The sequence below is a fragment of the Gastrolobium bilobum genome, unplaced genomic scaffold (assembly GCF_033153095.1).
Source record: "Gastrolobium bilobum isolate Gb01-03AN ecotype WA unplaced genomic scaffold, APGP_CSIRO_Gbil_v1 utg7888, whole genome shotgun sequence".
NCBI lineage: Eukaryota > Viridiplantae > Streptophyta > Magnoliopsida > Fabales > Fabaceae > Gastrolobium > Gastrolobium bilobum.
Genome location: NW_026898738.1, coordinates 500,668 through 514,836, shown reverse-complemented (window position 1 = coordinate 514,836; position 14,169 = coordinate 500,668). Strand labels below are relative to the sequence as shown.

General features: G+C 33.7%; 1 protein-coding gene across 2 annotated transcripts; it reads left to right on the top strand.

The window, feature by feature from the left end:
• Window positions 1-8,008: 8,008 nt before the first annotated feature.
• Window positions 8,009-10,251, top strand: LOC133283689 (histone H3.3). Of its 2 annotated transcripts, none has more exons than XM_061480588.1 (5): window positions 8,009-8,021; window positions 9,209-9,297; window positions 9,401-9,477; window positions 9,571-9,661; window positions 9,746-10,251. In XM_061480588.1, exons 2-5 carry the CDS (start codon window positions 9,226-9,228, stop codon window positions 9,914-9,916), a joined length of 411 nt encoding a protein of 136 aa, XP_061336572.1. In that variant the 5' UTR covers window positions 8,009-8,021; window positions 9,209-9,225; the 3' UTR covers window positions 9,917-10,251. The 2 variants fall into 2 exon arrangements, with proteins under 2 accessions (XP_061336572.1, XP_061336571.1); XM_061480587.1 differs by lacking the exon at window positions 8,009-8,021 and adding an exon at window positions 8,572-8,658 and having other exon boundaries at window positions 9,226-9,297.
• The last annotated feature ends 3,918 nt before the right edge of the window (window positions 10,252-14,169 follow it).

The following is a 14,169-nucleotide window of genomic DNA, read 5'->3' as shown; positions in this document are numbered from 1 at the left end:
ATTTGGTAAAACCATAAGCACTTTAATAAAAAAAAACCAAAGAATTTGCACAAAATTCAACAAAACTGGGAAGCAACAGAAAACAACAAACCATAAGAGGAAGCAGAAAACTCACCTGAGAATAACAACCTACCTAAACCTGCAAAGGCAAAGAAGTTGAAAATTGATGTTCTCTGTGTTAATGAAATTTTTTAAACTAAATTACTGTAAAAAAAATCAAAAAGTAAAATAGACCCCAACAAAGAGAAAGAATGAGAACTTCATAATCAAAGATAAAAAGAGATTGAGAAACCAGAGAACTTCATCGTCTCTCTCAAGTTCGAATTCGGGAAAGAGGTTTCTGAGAAGAGTGACAGTGACAGTGACGTTTGCAATATATGATAAATTATCAAATATGATAAAAGAAAAGATAAAGCGTGTATTACAGCTAACAACCAACAAGGTAAAAAAATTAGTTTTTGAAATTCGCATGTTTGACCTATAACTTAACTTATTTATAAGTTTACCTTAATATAAAATTGTTATGTTTTAACAATTTGATTCCTCGATTAATGGGTCATGCTAAAACGTCTAAACTTAAATGAACAATTAATTAATTAGTCTAATTCCAGAGCTCATTTTAAGAGTATATTATTTAAGTTGTTCAAATATATATGTGGACAACTCAAACGAATGTTTGTCTGGTCAAATTTTAATAGAAACTCGATCAGGTTTTCCAAATTCCTTTTATTATTTTGTTATTGTTATGGATTGGTTCATGGGTTTCGCATACATTTTTTTTTTTGGTCAACTTCCCAGTTACAAGATCAAAAATGGCACGATCGGTTAATGTTAAACATGTTGCCATACAAAAGCAAAGGACTTTACCCTCATTCGACATCTTCACTAATATGCTTCTAACCTTGTACATCCTATGGCATATCCTTACTGATTTGAGCGTCGAAGAGTAAAGCAACAACATCACCCCTTTTATCCACCGAAAAAAGAACATTTCAATATTTCCAGGCACACTTGTCTAGACATTGTTAAGCGAACATAAAGTCTCCTTAACTCAATTTTGGGATAATGAAAAGTTTTCCTAACCCTTCGTGATAGGCGAGCAGAAAGCCCCTTCTGTACTCAATTCTGTCATAGGTGATTATAAAGTTTCTCTAAACCACTTCTGTATAAGCGAGCATAAAGTCTCCTCAATTTGCACCATAACATATTTTGTGGTATTTCTGCCTGCAACTCACTATTTGTTAGAGTATTTTCTAGATGTTTCAGACCCTCACAAATATTGTAATTTCTGGCATTTTCCAAACTCCCTAATATGTTTGACTTTATGTAGGTTAAAAACCTCCATAAAATATTGCAATTTATGGCATTCTCTAACCTCCACAATGTGTTTGACTTTTTGTAGGTTAAAAAAGTCTACAAAATGTTTAACATTTTTTTTGGTAAATAAAAGGCCTAAGCCCAAACAAACAACAGGAAAACAGACAGAAAGAACACCTAAGGACTACAAACCACCTCATGTGGTCTACTAATAGAAGTCAAATCAGCAAGCAGCAAAAATTAAACACCCGGAGGAGGATCCCACCAAACTCTATTATCAGGCTGCTCATGATCATCAAGTAAAAAATTGGCCAACCAATCAGCAACAGTGTTGCTTTCTCGAAATGTATGACGAAAAGAAACTGTCCAATCTTTCTGAATCCAAATCTGTATGCGAGATATCAGATGACACTCACGGATTGCTATACCATTCTTGGATAGCAGAGTGATTACACTAGAAGAATCACTTTCGATCAACACATTGCGATAGCCTGAGCTCCAAACCATCTCCAAACCCCTAAGCACCCCCCATAATTCAGCTCTGAAGGCATTACAATTACCCAATCGATAAGCATACCCACCCAACCATCTCCCATTCGCATCCCTCATCACACCACCACAAGCAGCAGAACCAGGATTACCACGAGCAGCACCATCAGAATTGATTTTAATCATACCATAATCAGGAAACTGCCATGAAACATCCAAAACCATAGTTCTTCGTTTCACATAACGATTTGATTGAGTAGAGCAAGCATACTGAATATCAACAACAAGATTTCTAATAATCCTTACACTATCAATAACCGAAGGCATTGTAGAGCCACGACAAACTTCATTTCTCCACACCCAAAACTTCCAACAAGCTACAAAAAATACGGACAACCAATTCTGCATAGTACTACCTGTAGACTGCAAATTATAATTAAAATGAAGCCAAGAGTCGAGATCTCCACGAAAAAAACTATGACCATGCTCAGGTGGCACCAGGCACACCCAAACTGAATAGACATACGAACAATCTCTTAGAGAATGGAGGACCGTCTATTTCTCAAAGCCACAAATCGGACACAGATCATCACCATTACCCCAAAGAGCAGTTCGAGCCTTAGTTAAAAGTCTCCCATGCATAATTTTCCACATAAAAATTTTGACCCTTTGAGGACCAAACCACTGCCACAGACATGACCAGTTATGCCTAATATTACCAACCGAACTAACCTGGTCCAGAATATAAGAATAAACAGCTTTGACAGATACACCACCCTTACCTTCCAAACGCCACAAACACCTGTCAGGACCATCAACATCAAGCAAAGCATTGAGAATGTTACTATGTTTAACTTTATGGAGGGTGTAGACTGCACAATTTGTTTAACATTTTTGACATCCCTAAATCTCTACTATTTTTCTTATTTTGTGGCAGCTTCAAACTGCCTATATATGAATTGAAAGTTTTATATATCATAATTTGGGGATTGGGCACTATCTCATCACTTGATTTGTTAGCCAATTTATTTTTTAGTACTAGTAATAATGGTAAACAACAATAAAGCTGCACATTTGGAGAGTTAAAGTTTATTGCCTTAATTGCACTGTCTCATCCAAATTCAAAGTATAATATAGATAATTAACAAGAATAAACAAGGAATCAAGTCTTAAAATTACTGAGATGATTGTACCATCAAAAAGCAAAACAATCATTTGATTACTCTAAGTCTAAATTTGCATCACTACCTGGCATACTTCTTGTTGTTTATTGAGTAATATGACAATTTCAATATTTGGTAAAACCATAAGCACTTTAATAAAAGAAACAAAGAGTTTGCACAAAATTCAATAAATCGGGAAGCAAAAAAAAAACAACGCACCATAAGAGGAGGCAGAAAACTCACATGAGAAATAACAACCTACCTAAACCCGCAAAGGCAAAGAAGTTGAAAATTGGTGTTCTCTGTGTTATAGAAATATTTTAAAGCGAAACTAAATTATTGTAAAAAAAATCAAAAAGTAAAATAAACCCCAACAGAGAGAAAGAATGAGAACTTCAGAATCGTAGATAAAAGAGATTGAGAGACTTGAGAACTTCATCATCTCTCCCAAGTTCGTTGACTTCAAGGAAGAGGTTTCCAAGAAGCAAATCATGGAAAAAGCAAGGAGTGGGTTGAAGCTTCAATTAAACCCTAGCACAATATGGGAAAAAGCGTGAAATTAGAAAGTGACAAATGTGAGAGGAGACATCACATGCGAATATAAGATAATACTAAAAATATTAAGTGCAACGACAACCAAGAGCATAACAGAACGTGAACGAAAGAGCACGAAGGAGAAGAGAAGTGCCGCCAAGAGAGATGGTGGTCAAGTGAAAGAGACAAGTATAAGAGAAGTGTGACCTAAAATTTTTAAAATTATAATTTAAAATTTTTAAACTAATTTGTAACAAATAACCAAAATGTGAGAAAATCAATAAAAAAATATAAAAAATTGACCTAAAATTTCCTGGCAGTTCAAAGCCTCCACATTATCATCTAAATCGCTAAAAAAAATTAGTTATCGGGGTCCTAAACCTACTAAAAATTGCAACGTATGGTATCATTTTCTTTAACCCCACAAAATGACAGTAAACACTTATTTTTGTGTAGTATAAGATAGGTGAGCATAAATTCTCCTTATGCCTAGTTTTGGGATGTTTGAGCAAAAAATCACCCTATATATATCCAATTTCCGAGTAGAATGTCTCCCCAACCCAATTCTAGGTTAGACAATATAATGTCTCCCTAACCCAATTACGAATTATGCCAACAAGAAGTAACAAGAGCCGTGTCGAGATGGGCAAACTTTTACTCATCGTTTTGCATCAAATTCACTGTTTTACGTTGTATTCATAGCTCAAATGCTTTGATAATTAAACTATGCAAATATTTTATCCCTTGTGCAAGCTGCAAAAGAAGTAATGAACTTTGGACCTAGTTATTCAAAACATAAACCACATTTGCAGCTTGACAAGGACACCCAAACCAATCCAGCAAGCGAGACATCAATTCAACTCGATACTCTGACTTCACACAGTATCAAGTTCCAGGACTTTTGTTCTAGATTGGTGCTTAGAACCTACATAAGTAATTTGTTATGGATTGGTTCTTGTGCCTCGCATAAACCCCCATTACAAGACAAAGATGACATAATCAGTAAATATTAAACCCAATAACAACTCTTGTAATGAAATTCCCTAAATCCAAGGCCCCTTACTAGCATCTTAAACACTTAACAAAGTCAACTGTCCCTATTGTCATACATAAGTAAAGGCTTCGACATCTTGACAATGACCAATATTATGCTTTTAATCTCATACATTCTATCTCATGCACGTATTGATTTGAGCAATGAGGTGTTTGCAGGCATACCACTCCTTTTGCTTATCGAAATGCACGAATGAGTAACCTGTAGCCACCATCTTGTTAGTATATAGGTGTCCAAGAGACAATCTGTTTTATCAAATGAACACCTTTTTCGAAGTGGTATTTCATGATTTATAAATTTGAGCAAACTTTATCTTTATCATATTTATGTCTCGCCAATATTTTATTGTTAATATGTGAATAAAGATAAAGACCCTATGAATAGAGCAGGTGTTCACTCGGGGATCTATGATAGGGATCATGATCATGAGGACTCGATGACACTGTATGTCTATTATCTAAAATCTGTTCCTGGTTTTGAATCACTAAGAAAGGGTATTGGTGATCTCAATAAGACTAGTACGACGTCATTTACTTGTATAAAGATACGAGGTAGGAACCTCATGGAATGCAGGCACGGTGATGTTTTAGGTGATGTCGTGGGTGGATCTGTTAGAGAACAGATAGCACTGAACTGACCCACCGAGAGACTCCACAAGGATTCATTATAGAGAGTATCATTGGATTTGTAAAGTCTCTCATCGTTTGGTAGTGCAGATCGTCCTAGACTTAAGGATGTCATCGAATACTATGTCCTAGAGTTATACTTTGACTGTACAACTTTATCCGCCTGAAAAATGGGGAGAACAGTGTACTCTTGGGTATGACTCGAATACATGAGTATAGATGAACATGCCGAAAGGACTTCACAATCCCCTACAAGGGATTAGTCGTTCACAAGACCGGTAAGGCTTGGATGACTTCTAGTTGACTTGGGAATCTATGCATAGTAAGAGATCATGAAGAGTCATGATCTATCTTAGAGTCAATGGAAGAAGATTCCTAGTTCCTGTGAAATATTATATTTAGTCAATAAAGAGATATGATACTCTATCCTTACTCTCGACTAAATGTGAATGACGTTGTGAGGGATGATGCCGGCACGGTATCCAAATTAGAAAGGTAGATCACTTGATCAACTCAATTAGTTATGGGGCTACAGAGCGTTGCTAGTGTCTTATGTGGTCATTAGATAAATTGGGCCTGTTAAACGAGTTTAATTGGTTCAAGTTTATTTATGTCAGTGACTAATTGAGCCTAATGGGTCACACACTAAGGTTATTCTTGATTGCTTACATTTAGCAAGTTTGGACCAATGAGTGTTATTGGATTTTTCAAGACTATAGGTGTAATTGGGTTGGAGTTGAACTCCAAGTCCACTATCATCATGCGCCTTTGGACTATTAGTGAAAGATTAATTTTTCTATTAATAAGCCCAAATAGTTGACTTGGCCAAAATAAGTTTTTGGCGCAAATCGAATTTTGAATTTTCGAATTCCGAATTTGAATTCAAATTTAAATTGCGGGCTAGGATAAAATCGAATTTAATTTTATTTAAATTCAAGAGGTTAGGTAATTAAGGATAGTTTTGAATTATCCTATCTAATATGATTAGATAGAGATTTATTATTTCTATTTTATTTGAATTATGAATTTAAATAAAATTATATTTAATGTAACGTCTGTCTCTTAATGCTGATTAAGGGATTTGATGAGGAAACGTTAATGTAACGTCCATCTCTTAATGCTGATTAAGGGATTTGATGAGGAAACGTTAATGTAACGTCCATCTCTTAATGCTGAATAAGGGATTTGATGAGGAAACGTTAATGTAACATCCATCTTTTAATGCTGATTAAGGGATTTGCTGAACCACGTTAAAGTAACGTCTTTTTCTTCAGATCAAGACATACAGCACCTCTCTGGACTAAAATCCTAATTTTTGTTATCAAAAAAAAAAAAAATCCTAATTTTTGGCTGCCCCTCTTTCTCTTCATCTCTCTTCCTCCATTATTGGTCCTTTCACCTAACCTCAAGACAACATCACAGTCTTGAGAAAAATAAACAAAAACACTTGAAAGTCTCCACCTTGCCGCAGCCTAGCGAGCTTCCAAGGAAAGGGAGGGTTCAGGGAGAAAGCGTTTCTTAGAAGCAACCAAGAGGTAGCCGTGTGGATTACTGTTAGGTGGAGTCATCCACTTTGACACCTTCAAATGAAAAAAAGTATGAATTTTAAACCCTACATGTTTAACGGGCAGATCCTAAAACATGAGACGCATAGATTGTCTATGCTTCCGCATCAAAAACCATTTTTTTGTTTTTACTCTCATGTAGACCCATCAAGGTGGGATCTTTGTGCAGCCAATTTTGACTTTCAAATCTAATCTCCATCAAATTTGATATCCACCAACAGAGGTTCAAGTACAACCTTTCGTTATATTGAGGTACACTTGCCTGAATAATTACGCTTTATACTATCCATCTTATTGTCAGATCCTTCACACTTTATTTGAATAAAATGGCTTCGATTATTTTAGCATGATATGATATTATGATATTTGAGATAGAAAAAATGTTTGTCGTTTTAAATGACACAATTTATGTCATTTCACCCTCACAAAGAGGTGAGATTCACTTTTATATTTTTTTTTCATTCTTTCTCATTCTTTATTTATTTTTTTCTCTCACTTAAAATGACATAACTTTACATTCCTTTAAAATGATACATATTTTTTCTATTTGAGATCGTAAAAACATTGCGTATAACATCTCTCACATTTTCCACATATTTTACGTCAATATAAATGTTGTTGAGGAATAAAGGAAAAAAAGAAAAGGTTGGGGTGGATGACACTGATTAAGGATGTGTGGGATCGATATCTAAGAAATTTACTTGCATGTAATATTTGACAACCAATTTTATTTTTATTTTATTTTATACAATCACAACCACTTTTAAATAAAGAAACGAGGGACTGATTCTATATATATTTTTTGTTAATGGAAACATTAATATTTAATAAATTTTATTTTGAGAATAATTTTTTAAAAATTTAAAATGATCCAATTACAATCAGGTGGCGGAAATTACACAGAGGATATTACTGATAGCAATCATAGTTTAAAATGGGAATATCATATTTACTAAAACAAGTTAAATAAAATAGAAATAATTAAAATTTATTTTTGATTTATTATTCTACAAATACAATTTGAAAACAATTAAAGAAAAATAGGCATTCAAGCATTTTCTTTTTTTGTATTTTAATTTTTAAAAATAAATTTTTTTTTTCAAAAACAGTATTGAAACATGTCGTTAGTCTTTTTTGGTAGAAGAGAAAATTTTTTTTATCCGAGGATCTCGATTTTCAAAAATATGATTTTTACATTCAATTTATCATAATATCTAAAATTAAAAATTCAGAAAAATTTAATTTTCTAAAAATCTTAAAAAATACCTTATACCAAACGTCCATATTTTTTCCTGTACCCTGGCCATGCTTTAAATGCCCTTCTGACTTAGGAATTATAAAGTGATGATTTATTTATTAAGTTTTAGATGAGAAATTCTATATATTCCTTGGTGTATTGCGTTCAAGCTACAGGTAGTGAAATCTGGACCTTGTATTATATTATGCCCCAGGCCTGTACTTTACCTGAGGGGAACCTCTGAAATTTTCATCTTTGATGGGCTAAGGCCCAAAAAGAAAGTATCAGCAGAAAAAAAAGTCGTTTATTCCAGGCCTACTGAATTTTTTCCAACCAAAAAAAAAATAAAAAATTGAATATGAATGCTACAACTGGTGTATTGAAGCAACCAATGAGGAGCAAACAAATAAACCTCACGATCCGTGTGTTGCGCCCCAAATAGCATCGAAGTCGTTCATTTGAATTGAGAAAACACAGCCCAACACTTCAGCAACCGTCGGATCGTAACGGGAAAAAACACACGGATAGTCATTTGTATCCGTCCGATCAGTTACCTACGCCTCCACCCACGCGCTATATATAGCTCGTCTACTCTTTTCTTTCAAAATCTTTAGATTCTTCTCTTTGAGATTCAGCAAACGAGTTTTAGAGAAAGAGAACAAAGTCCTTCGAGGTTAGTTTTTATTTGTTGATTTAGGAAATTAGGGTTTCTGTTTTTTTGTTCGTTGTTGTAAATTATTGCGCGTTTTCGTTCTTTCAAAAATTCGAATGTGTCTTAGGTTTCTCAACGGGGTTGCAGGGAATATGAGGGTTTGAGTCTTGTATAGGGTTGGGTACAATGGTTATTATCATGTCTTAGGTTTCTCATAGTTTGCATAATAAGGGTTTCCATTCGTTTCTCGTTTTTATTGTTTGATTTCTCTATTCCTCTAAGGAACTAATTCTGGTGCCATCGCTTTAACATTGTCAATTAGTTTTTTTTCTAGGGTTCCAGTTCCTTAATTTGGCTTAATAGGCGATAATTTAACTCGACCGATGTTGTATTTTTGAATTGAGTTGAGAATTGAATTATGTCGGTAACCATGGGTCTTATTTTTTTTTTGTTAACGACTCTCTGGATCGACATGAATATCCTTAATTTGGTCTTCGTTTGTTTTCCCCAATATATATGTATATATGTGTGTATTATATTATTCAATTAGAGGATGTCTTCTGAAGTTATTGTTGGTCCTTGTTACAGATGGCCCGTACAAAGCAAACTGCTCGTAAATCCACTGGTGGAAAGGCTCCTAGGAAGCAGCTTGCAACCAAGGTCTGTTTTGAATCATATTATTAATCATCGTTTGTGTGATTTGTGTTATGTGTTTGAATTTTTGTCTAATGGTTTTTTTTTTTTTTTTTTTTTTTGGTTCTAGGCTGCACGTAAGTCTGCACCAACAACTGGTGGTGTGAAGAAACCACATCGTTACCGTCCTGGAACTGTTGCTCTTCGGTGAGTAGCGAAATATAACTGCTAAGAACTGTCGTTTGTGCTATTTAATTTTTATAGCCCTGGTATCTAATGATGTATTGGTGCTTGAAACAGTGAGATTAGGAAATATCAGAAGAGTACTGAGCTCCTGATCAGGAAACTCCCATTCCAGAGGTTGGTTCGTGAAATTGCTCAGGACTTCAAGGTATTGTTGTGTTATTGCTGCTGTTAGTTAAATCTTGTTTGTTTGGATCATAGCTAATAATTAAGAACTGGGTTATTGTTGCAGACTGACCTACGTTTCCAAAGCCATGCTGTGCTTGCACTACAAGAAGCTGCTGAGGCATACCTTGTTGGACTCTTTGAGGACACCAACCTGTGTGCTATCCATGCCAAGCGTGTCACTATCATGCCTAAGGATATCCAGCTGGCTAGAAGGATTCGTGGTGAACGTGCTTGAGTTGATATGTTCGCTGCGCTGAAGATTTGGGTGGGGCTGCTGTTAGTGTTTTTTGTTTTTCGGTTGTATTTTATTGAAACAATAGATTGCTAGGTGATATAGGTGTGTCTGTTGGGAGTCGTCACATTAATGGGTACTGCCAGGAATTGTTAAGGTTTGTTTTCAGAAATTGGGTCTGTGTTGAACAACGTGGGAGCTTTCATTTTTCTCGTTGTGTAGTCACTCTAAATTCTATGGGACAACTTTTTGTTGCCATCTAATGTTGTTGTAGCTAGGTTAATGCACTTGTTTGTTCGTATTACTATCATAATTGTTTACTGGTATTTGGTGTTGAACTTCAGTTGTTAATGGTTGCACAACAAGCGTTAAGCAAATCTACCGCAAAAGTGATCATTGGGATTGTGGACCAAATATAATCTTTTTTACAACTGTTGCACTGTTTATTGCTTGACGATTTGTTTAACTTATAGGGCATCTGCGATTCTAGATCTTTTCTAGGATTTTTGTTCCTATGTCGTTAGATATAGTGAACTAACATAGATTTATTACTGTAATTGGTGGGCGATCCAGCCGTAATATATAGACCCCAAACATCAAATTGTGTAGAGTTAATTCTTTAATTCAAATGTTCAGATTTGGTTTATCTGCAGCCATATTGTTGGCATTTCTTTCAGTTTGATTCAAGATTCTTGCGAATTGTTCGGTACATTGCTATAAATGAATTCCACGTTGCTCGGTACTGCGAATTGTGCTTTTGTCATCTGTCCAATAATTGACACCTTGATCCTAATTTTCGTGGTAGTGGACTTTTAGTGCCTGTTTGGATCCTCTTATTTTTAAGCTAGAAGTTATTTATAAGCATAAGCTAGGCCAAATAGATTTTGAAAAAAATTCTTATAATGAAAAGCTTTTTTTTTATATTGAAGAAAAAGCTAAAAACTAAAAGCTCCTAGGAGGAGCTTTTTTTTAAGCTCTTATCTGTTTTTCTTGAATTGTGTGCTTTTTTTTAAATGAAGAGTTATAAAGATAGCGAGAGAAATAATTTACTTGAAACGTGTGCTTTTAAGTAATTTTTAAGCTAAATTTTTTATGTAATTACCAAACAGCTTTTAGTTTTTTTTTAAGTTCTTATTTTTAGCTTTAGCTTATAAGTAGCTCCTAGCTTAAAAATAAGAGGATTCAAACAGGCTCTATTGATCTCTTAACTTTCCTCCCTACCATGAGAGATCCTGCAAACCAATAATTTATTTAAAACAATATCTAATGCTATTATAAATTTTGAACTGAATCGGGTTTTCTTTTTTCCTTGTTAATTTATTTTTCATTTGTCCAATGTTTTGTGAAGGAATGATCTTTTGTTATTTTCAGCGGAGAAATGTTGATTTTTTCCTTTACGTTATTACGTTCCAATCAAGTGTCACTCAATGAGATCTTATCCCAAGATTCTTAACTTGGTATCAGAGCCTCGCCCGCTCCCCACTTTCTCTTGTGGCGTTTCTTAGCACAGGTAGGCTGGGCCTGTTTCATTGTTCACTCTTCAAATTCAATGAGCTCTTGTGTGAGAGGGCTCCCTCCCTTTGAGCTAGCTTTTGAGAGGTGGTGTATCCCAAGATTCTTTACATGGTATCAGAGCCTTTTACAGATCTAGAGTCAGTATTAAGCCCCAAATATAAGTAAATAGACTCCATAACTCAAGGGTTTAATACCTTAATTTTAATTAAGTATAATTTTTTTATCATCATCTAATAATATTTTATCATACTTAGTAAAATGTTCACATTTTCAAATATTTATTTATAATATTTATTAATGTTCACTAAAACGTCATTTCGCGTTTGAAAAATTAAAAAATAAGAATGATAAAGACAATTATAATCTTGAAATAAATTAAAATTTAAAAACAAATCATGATTTATGTTTCAAGATGACATTGTTTCGCTGAGCAATAAATAAAATTATCTAAAATAATTTAAAAAAAAACGAACCTAATTGTGCAACCTTTGACCAAAAGATATTCCACTTTAATGTGTTTTCCATATTAATGTGGTCAATTTTGCTTGTTGACTATACAAGATAAGTCCTATACGCCAAGAATGTGAGATTCATTGTCAGCATAAGACTAGTCCTGTACGATTTCCATATGGAATTTATTTGAACTTTGATATTTGCAAAAAATTTAAACAGCTCTTCGATATTTGAAACAAACATAAAGTGGTCTGCAAAAACTAAAATTCATATTGTTTCCCTAATAACTCTGCATGTTAAATCACATTGACTTTGCGCCTAATTTTTCTTTGAGTTTTTTTTAAAGTATCTCCTAATCAACAACCAAAAATTAATACAAGCGTTGTGATCATTAAAATAAATTTTGCCTTTATCAATAAAATATTTTTCATATATATGATCAGGAATCGAACTCATGTCAGCATGCTACACCTGACTTTTTGCATGATTCATTTTTAAAATATCGAAATTGGCCTATTGAAACAACCTGTCAAACCTAAAGTGATATCTTCTATTGTAAATGTAATCTACGAAAAGTTAAATATCAAATATCATAATTTGAATAAAATTGTATAAATAGGCAAAATAAACTTAAGTCCCTCATGGAATTCGTATTGGACTAGTCTCGTAGTATTTTCATGCAGGACTTTCATTTTGGCATTGAATCCTCCATTCTTGGTGTGCGGGACTTGTCCTGTATGGTTAACATACGAGATTGATTGTATAATCTAAAAAAACTTTTGGAAAATACATTAAGATAAGATGTTTTTTTATCAAACGTTGTCCAATGATCAAAAAAGCCCTGAAGCCTGGCTAAGAGAACCTGAATTTTTATATTTGATGAGTTATGGCCCAAAAATCAATGGTAATGATTTTATAATTTCCTATTCTAATTTTTTTTTTATTTCTTTATTATTATTAATTTACCTATATAAATTTAGAATCTTCTCGCATTATATGATAATGTTAAATAACATACGAGTAACAAATGTCTCTATCTAGAAAATCATGCAAAGGGAAGGTTGTTCCCTCATGCATAGTTTCGCAAGTGGGTATGGCGAGTGAATTTTGTCTACAATAAATTCCGCTATCGACAAGAGGAAAGATGTCATCGAAGTCAGAGTTATGATGAAAGATCAAGGGATTTACGAAACATAGAGCTTATGGTTCATAGTTGGATGCAGATTGGAAACAAATTCCATTGTTTTGTTACAGGGGATGCATCTCACCCAAACATTAAGGATATTTACATTGCGTTAAGGATGATTACATTACATATAATGCTGAAGAGTATCGCAGGCTCCGAAGAGTTTTACTTGTAACTTGTAAGAGCCAACTATTTTGATTTTGGGAAGCTATTGTTTTAAACTTTCTACATTATATGAAATTTCAATTTATCGGTGGGGTTTGTGAAAACATTTGATAAAAAATTATTCTTGATGTATTGATCCCTCTTTCATACATAAAGATTTTAACATTTTTTTCTAAATGAAAAAAAAGAAGACTTTAAGGTTTATACTTTGAATATAAATATAAATATTATAAAAATAGATAGAATATTATGTCTATATATATATATTTTTTATATTTATTTACACTATTTACTTTTTTTTAATTAAGATTAGAATCGAGGAGAAAGAAAGACTAAAAGTTAATTAATTAAGATTCTAATTTGGAGATGAGTAGGAAGGTTATGAAAAAGGGGAGATTATAATTACTACTTCCCGTCACCCCAGAATGAAAGGGGCGATCTCGTAGTTCTTGGTCTGTGAAGATATGTTGTTAGGTGCTCCGTTTGAACTCCAGTTACTTCGTACAAAAATTCGTACAACGGATTAGCAATCCGACGCTTTAAGGATTAGCTTATTTTGGTAAATACATCCAACCTGTTAAATTTTAACGTTGATTTTTGTCTATCTAACGGTTGTAATTTATTAGGTCATATTAATTAATTAATTATTAATTTTCAATAAATTATAACCATTAGATTGAAAAAAATAACAGTTAAGATTTGATCGTAAAATGTAGTTAAAAAAGAGAGGTAATAAATATAATCTCTCCCAATAAAAAATGCCTCTTCCATGATTTTTAGCATTTCCTTTTACTCAATTTATATAGGGTTTTATGTTTATTATGTTTAAGGGTGGCAATTTGGGTTGGCCCGCCTGACCCGCCACCAACCCGCCAAAAACGGAGCTGGACGGGTTGGCCCGCCATTAAATATGAGTTGAAAAAATGAACCCACTCTA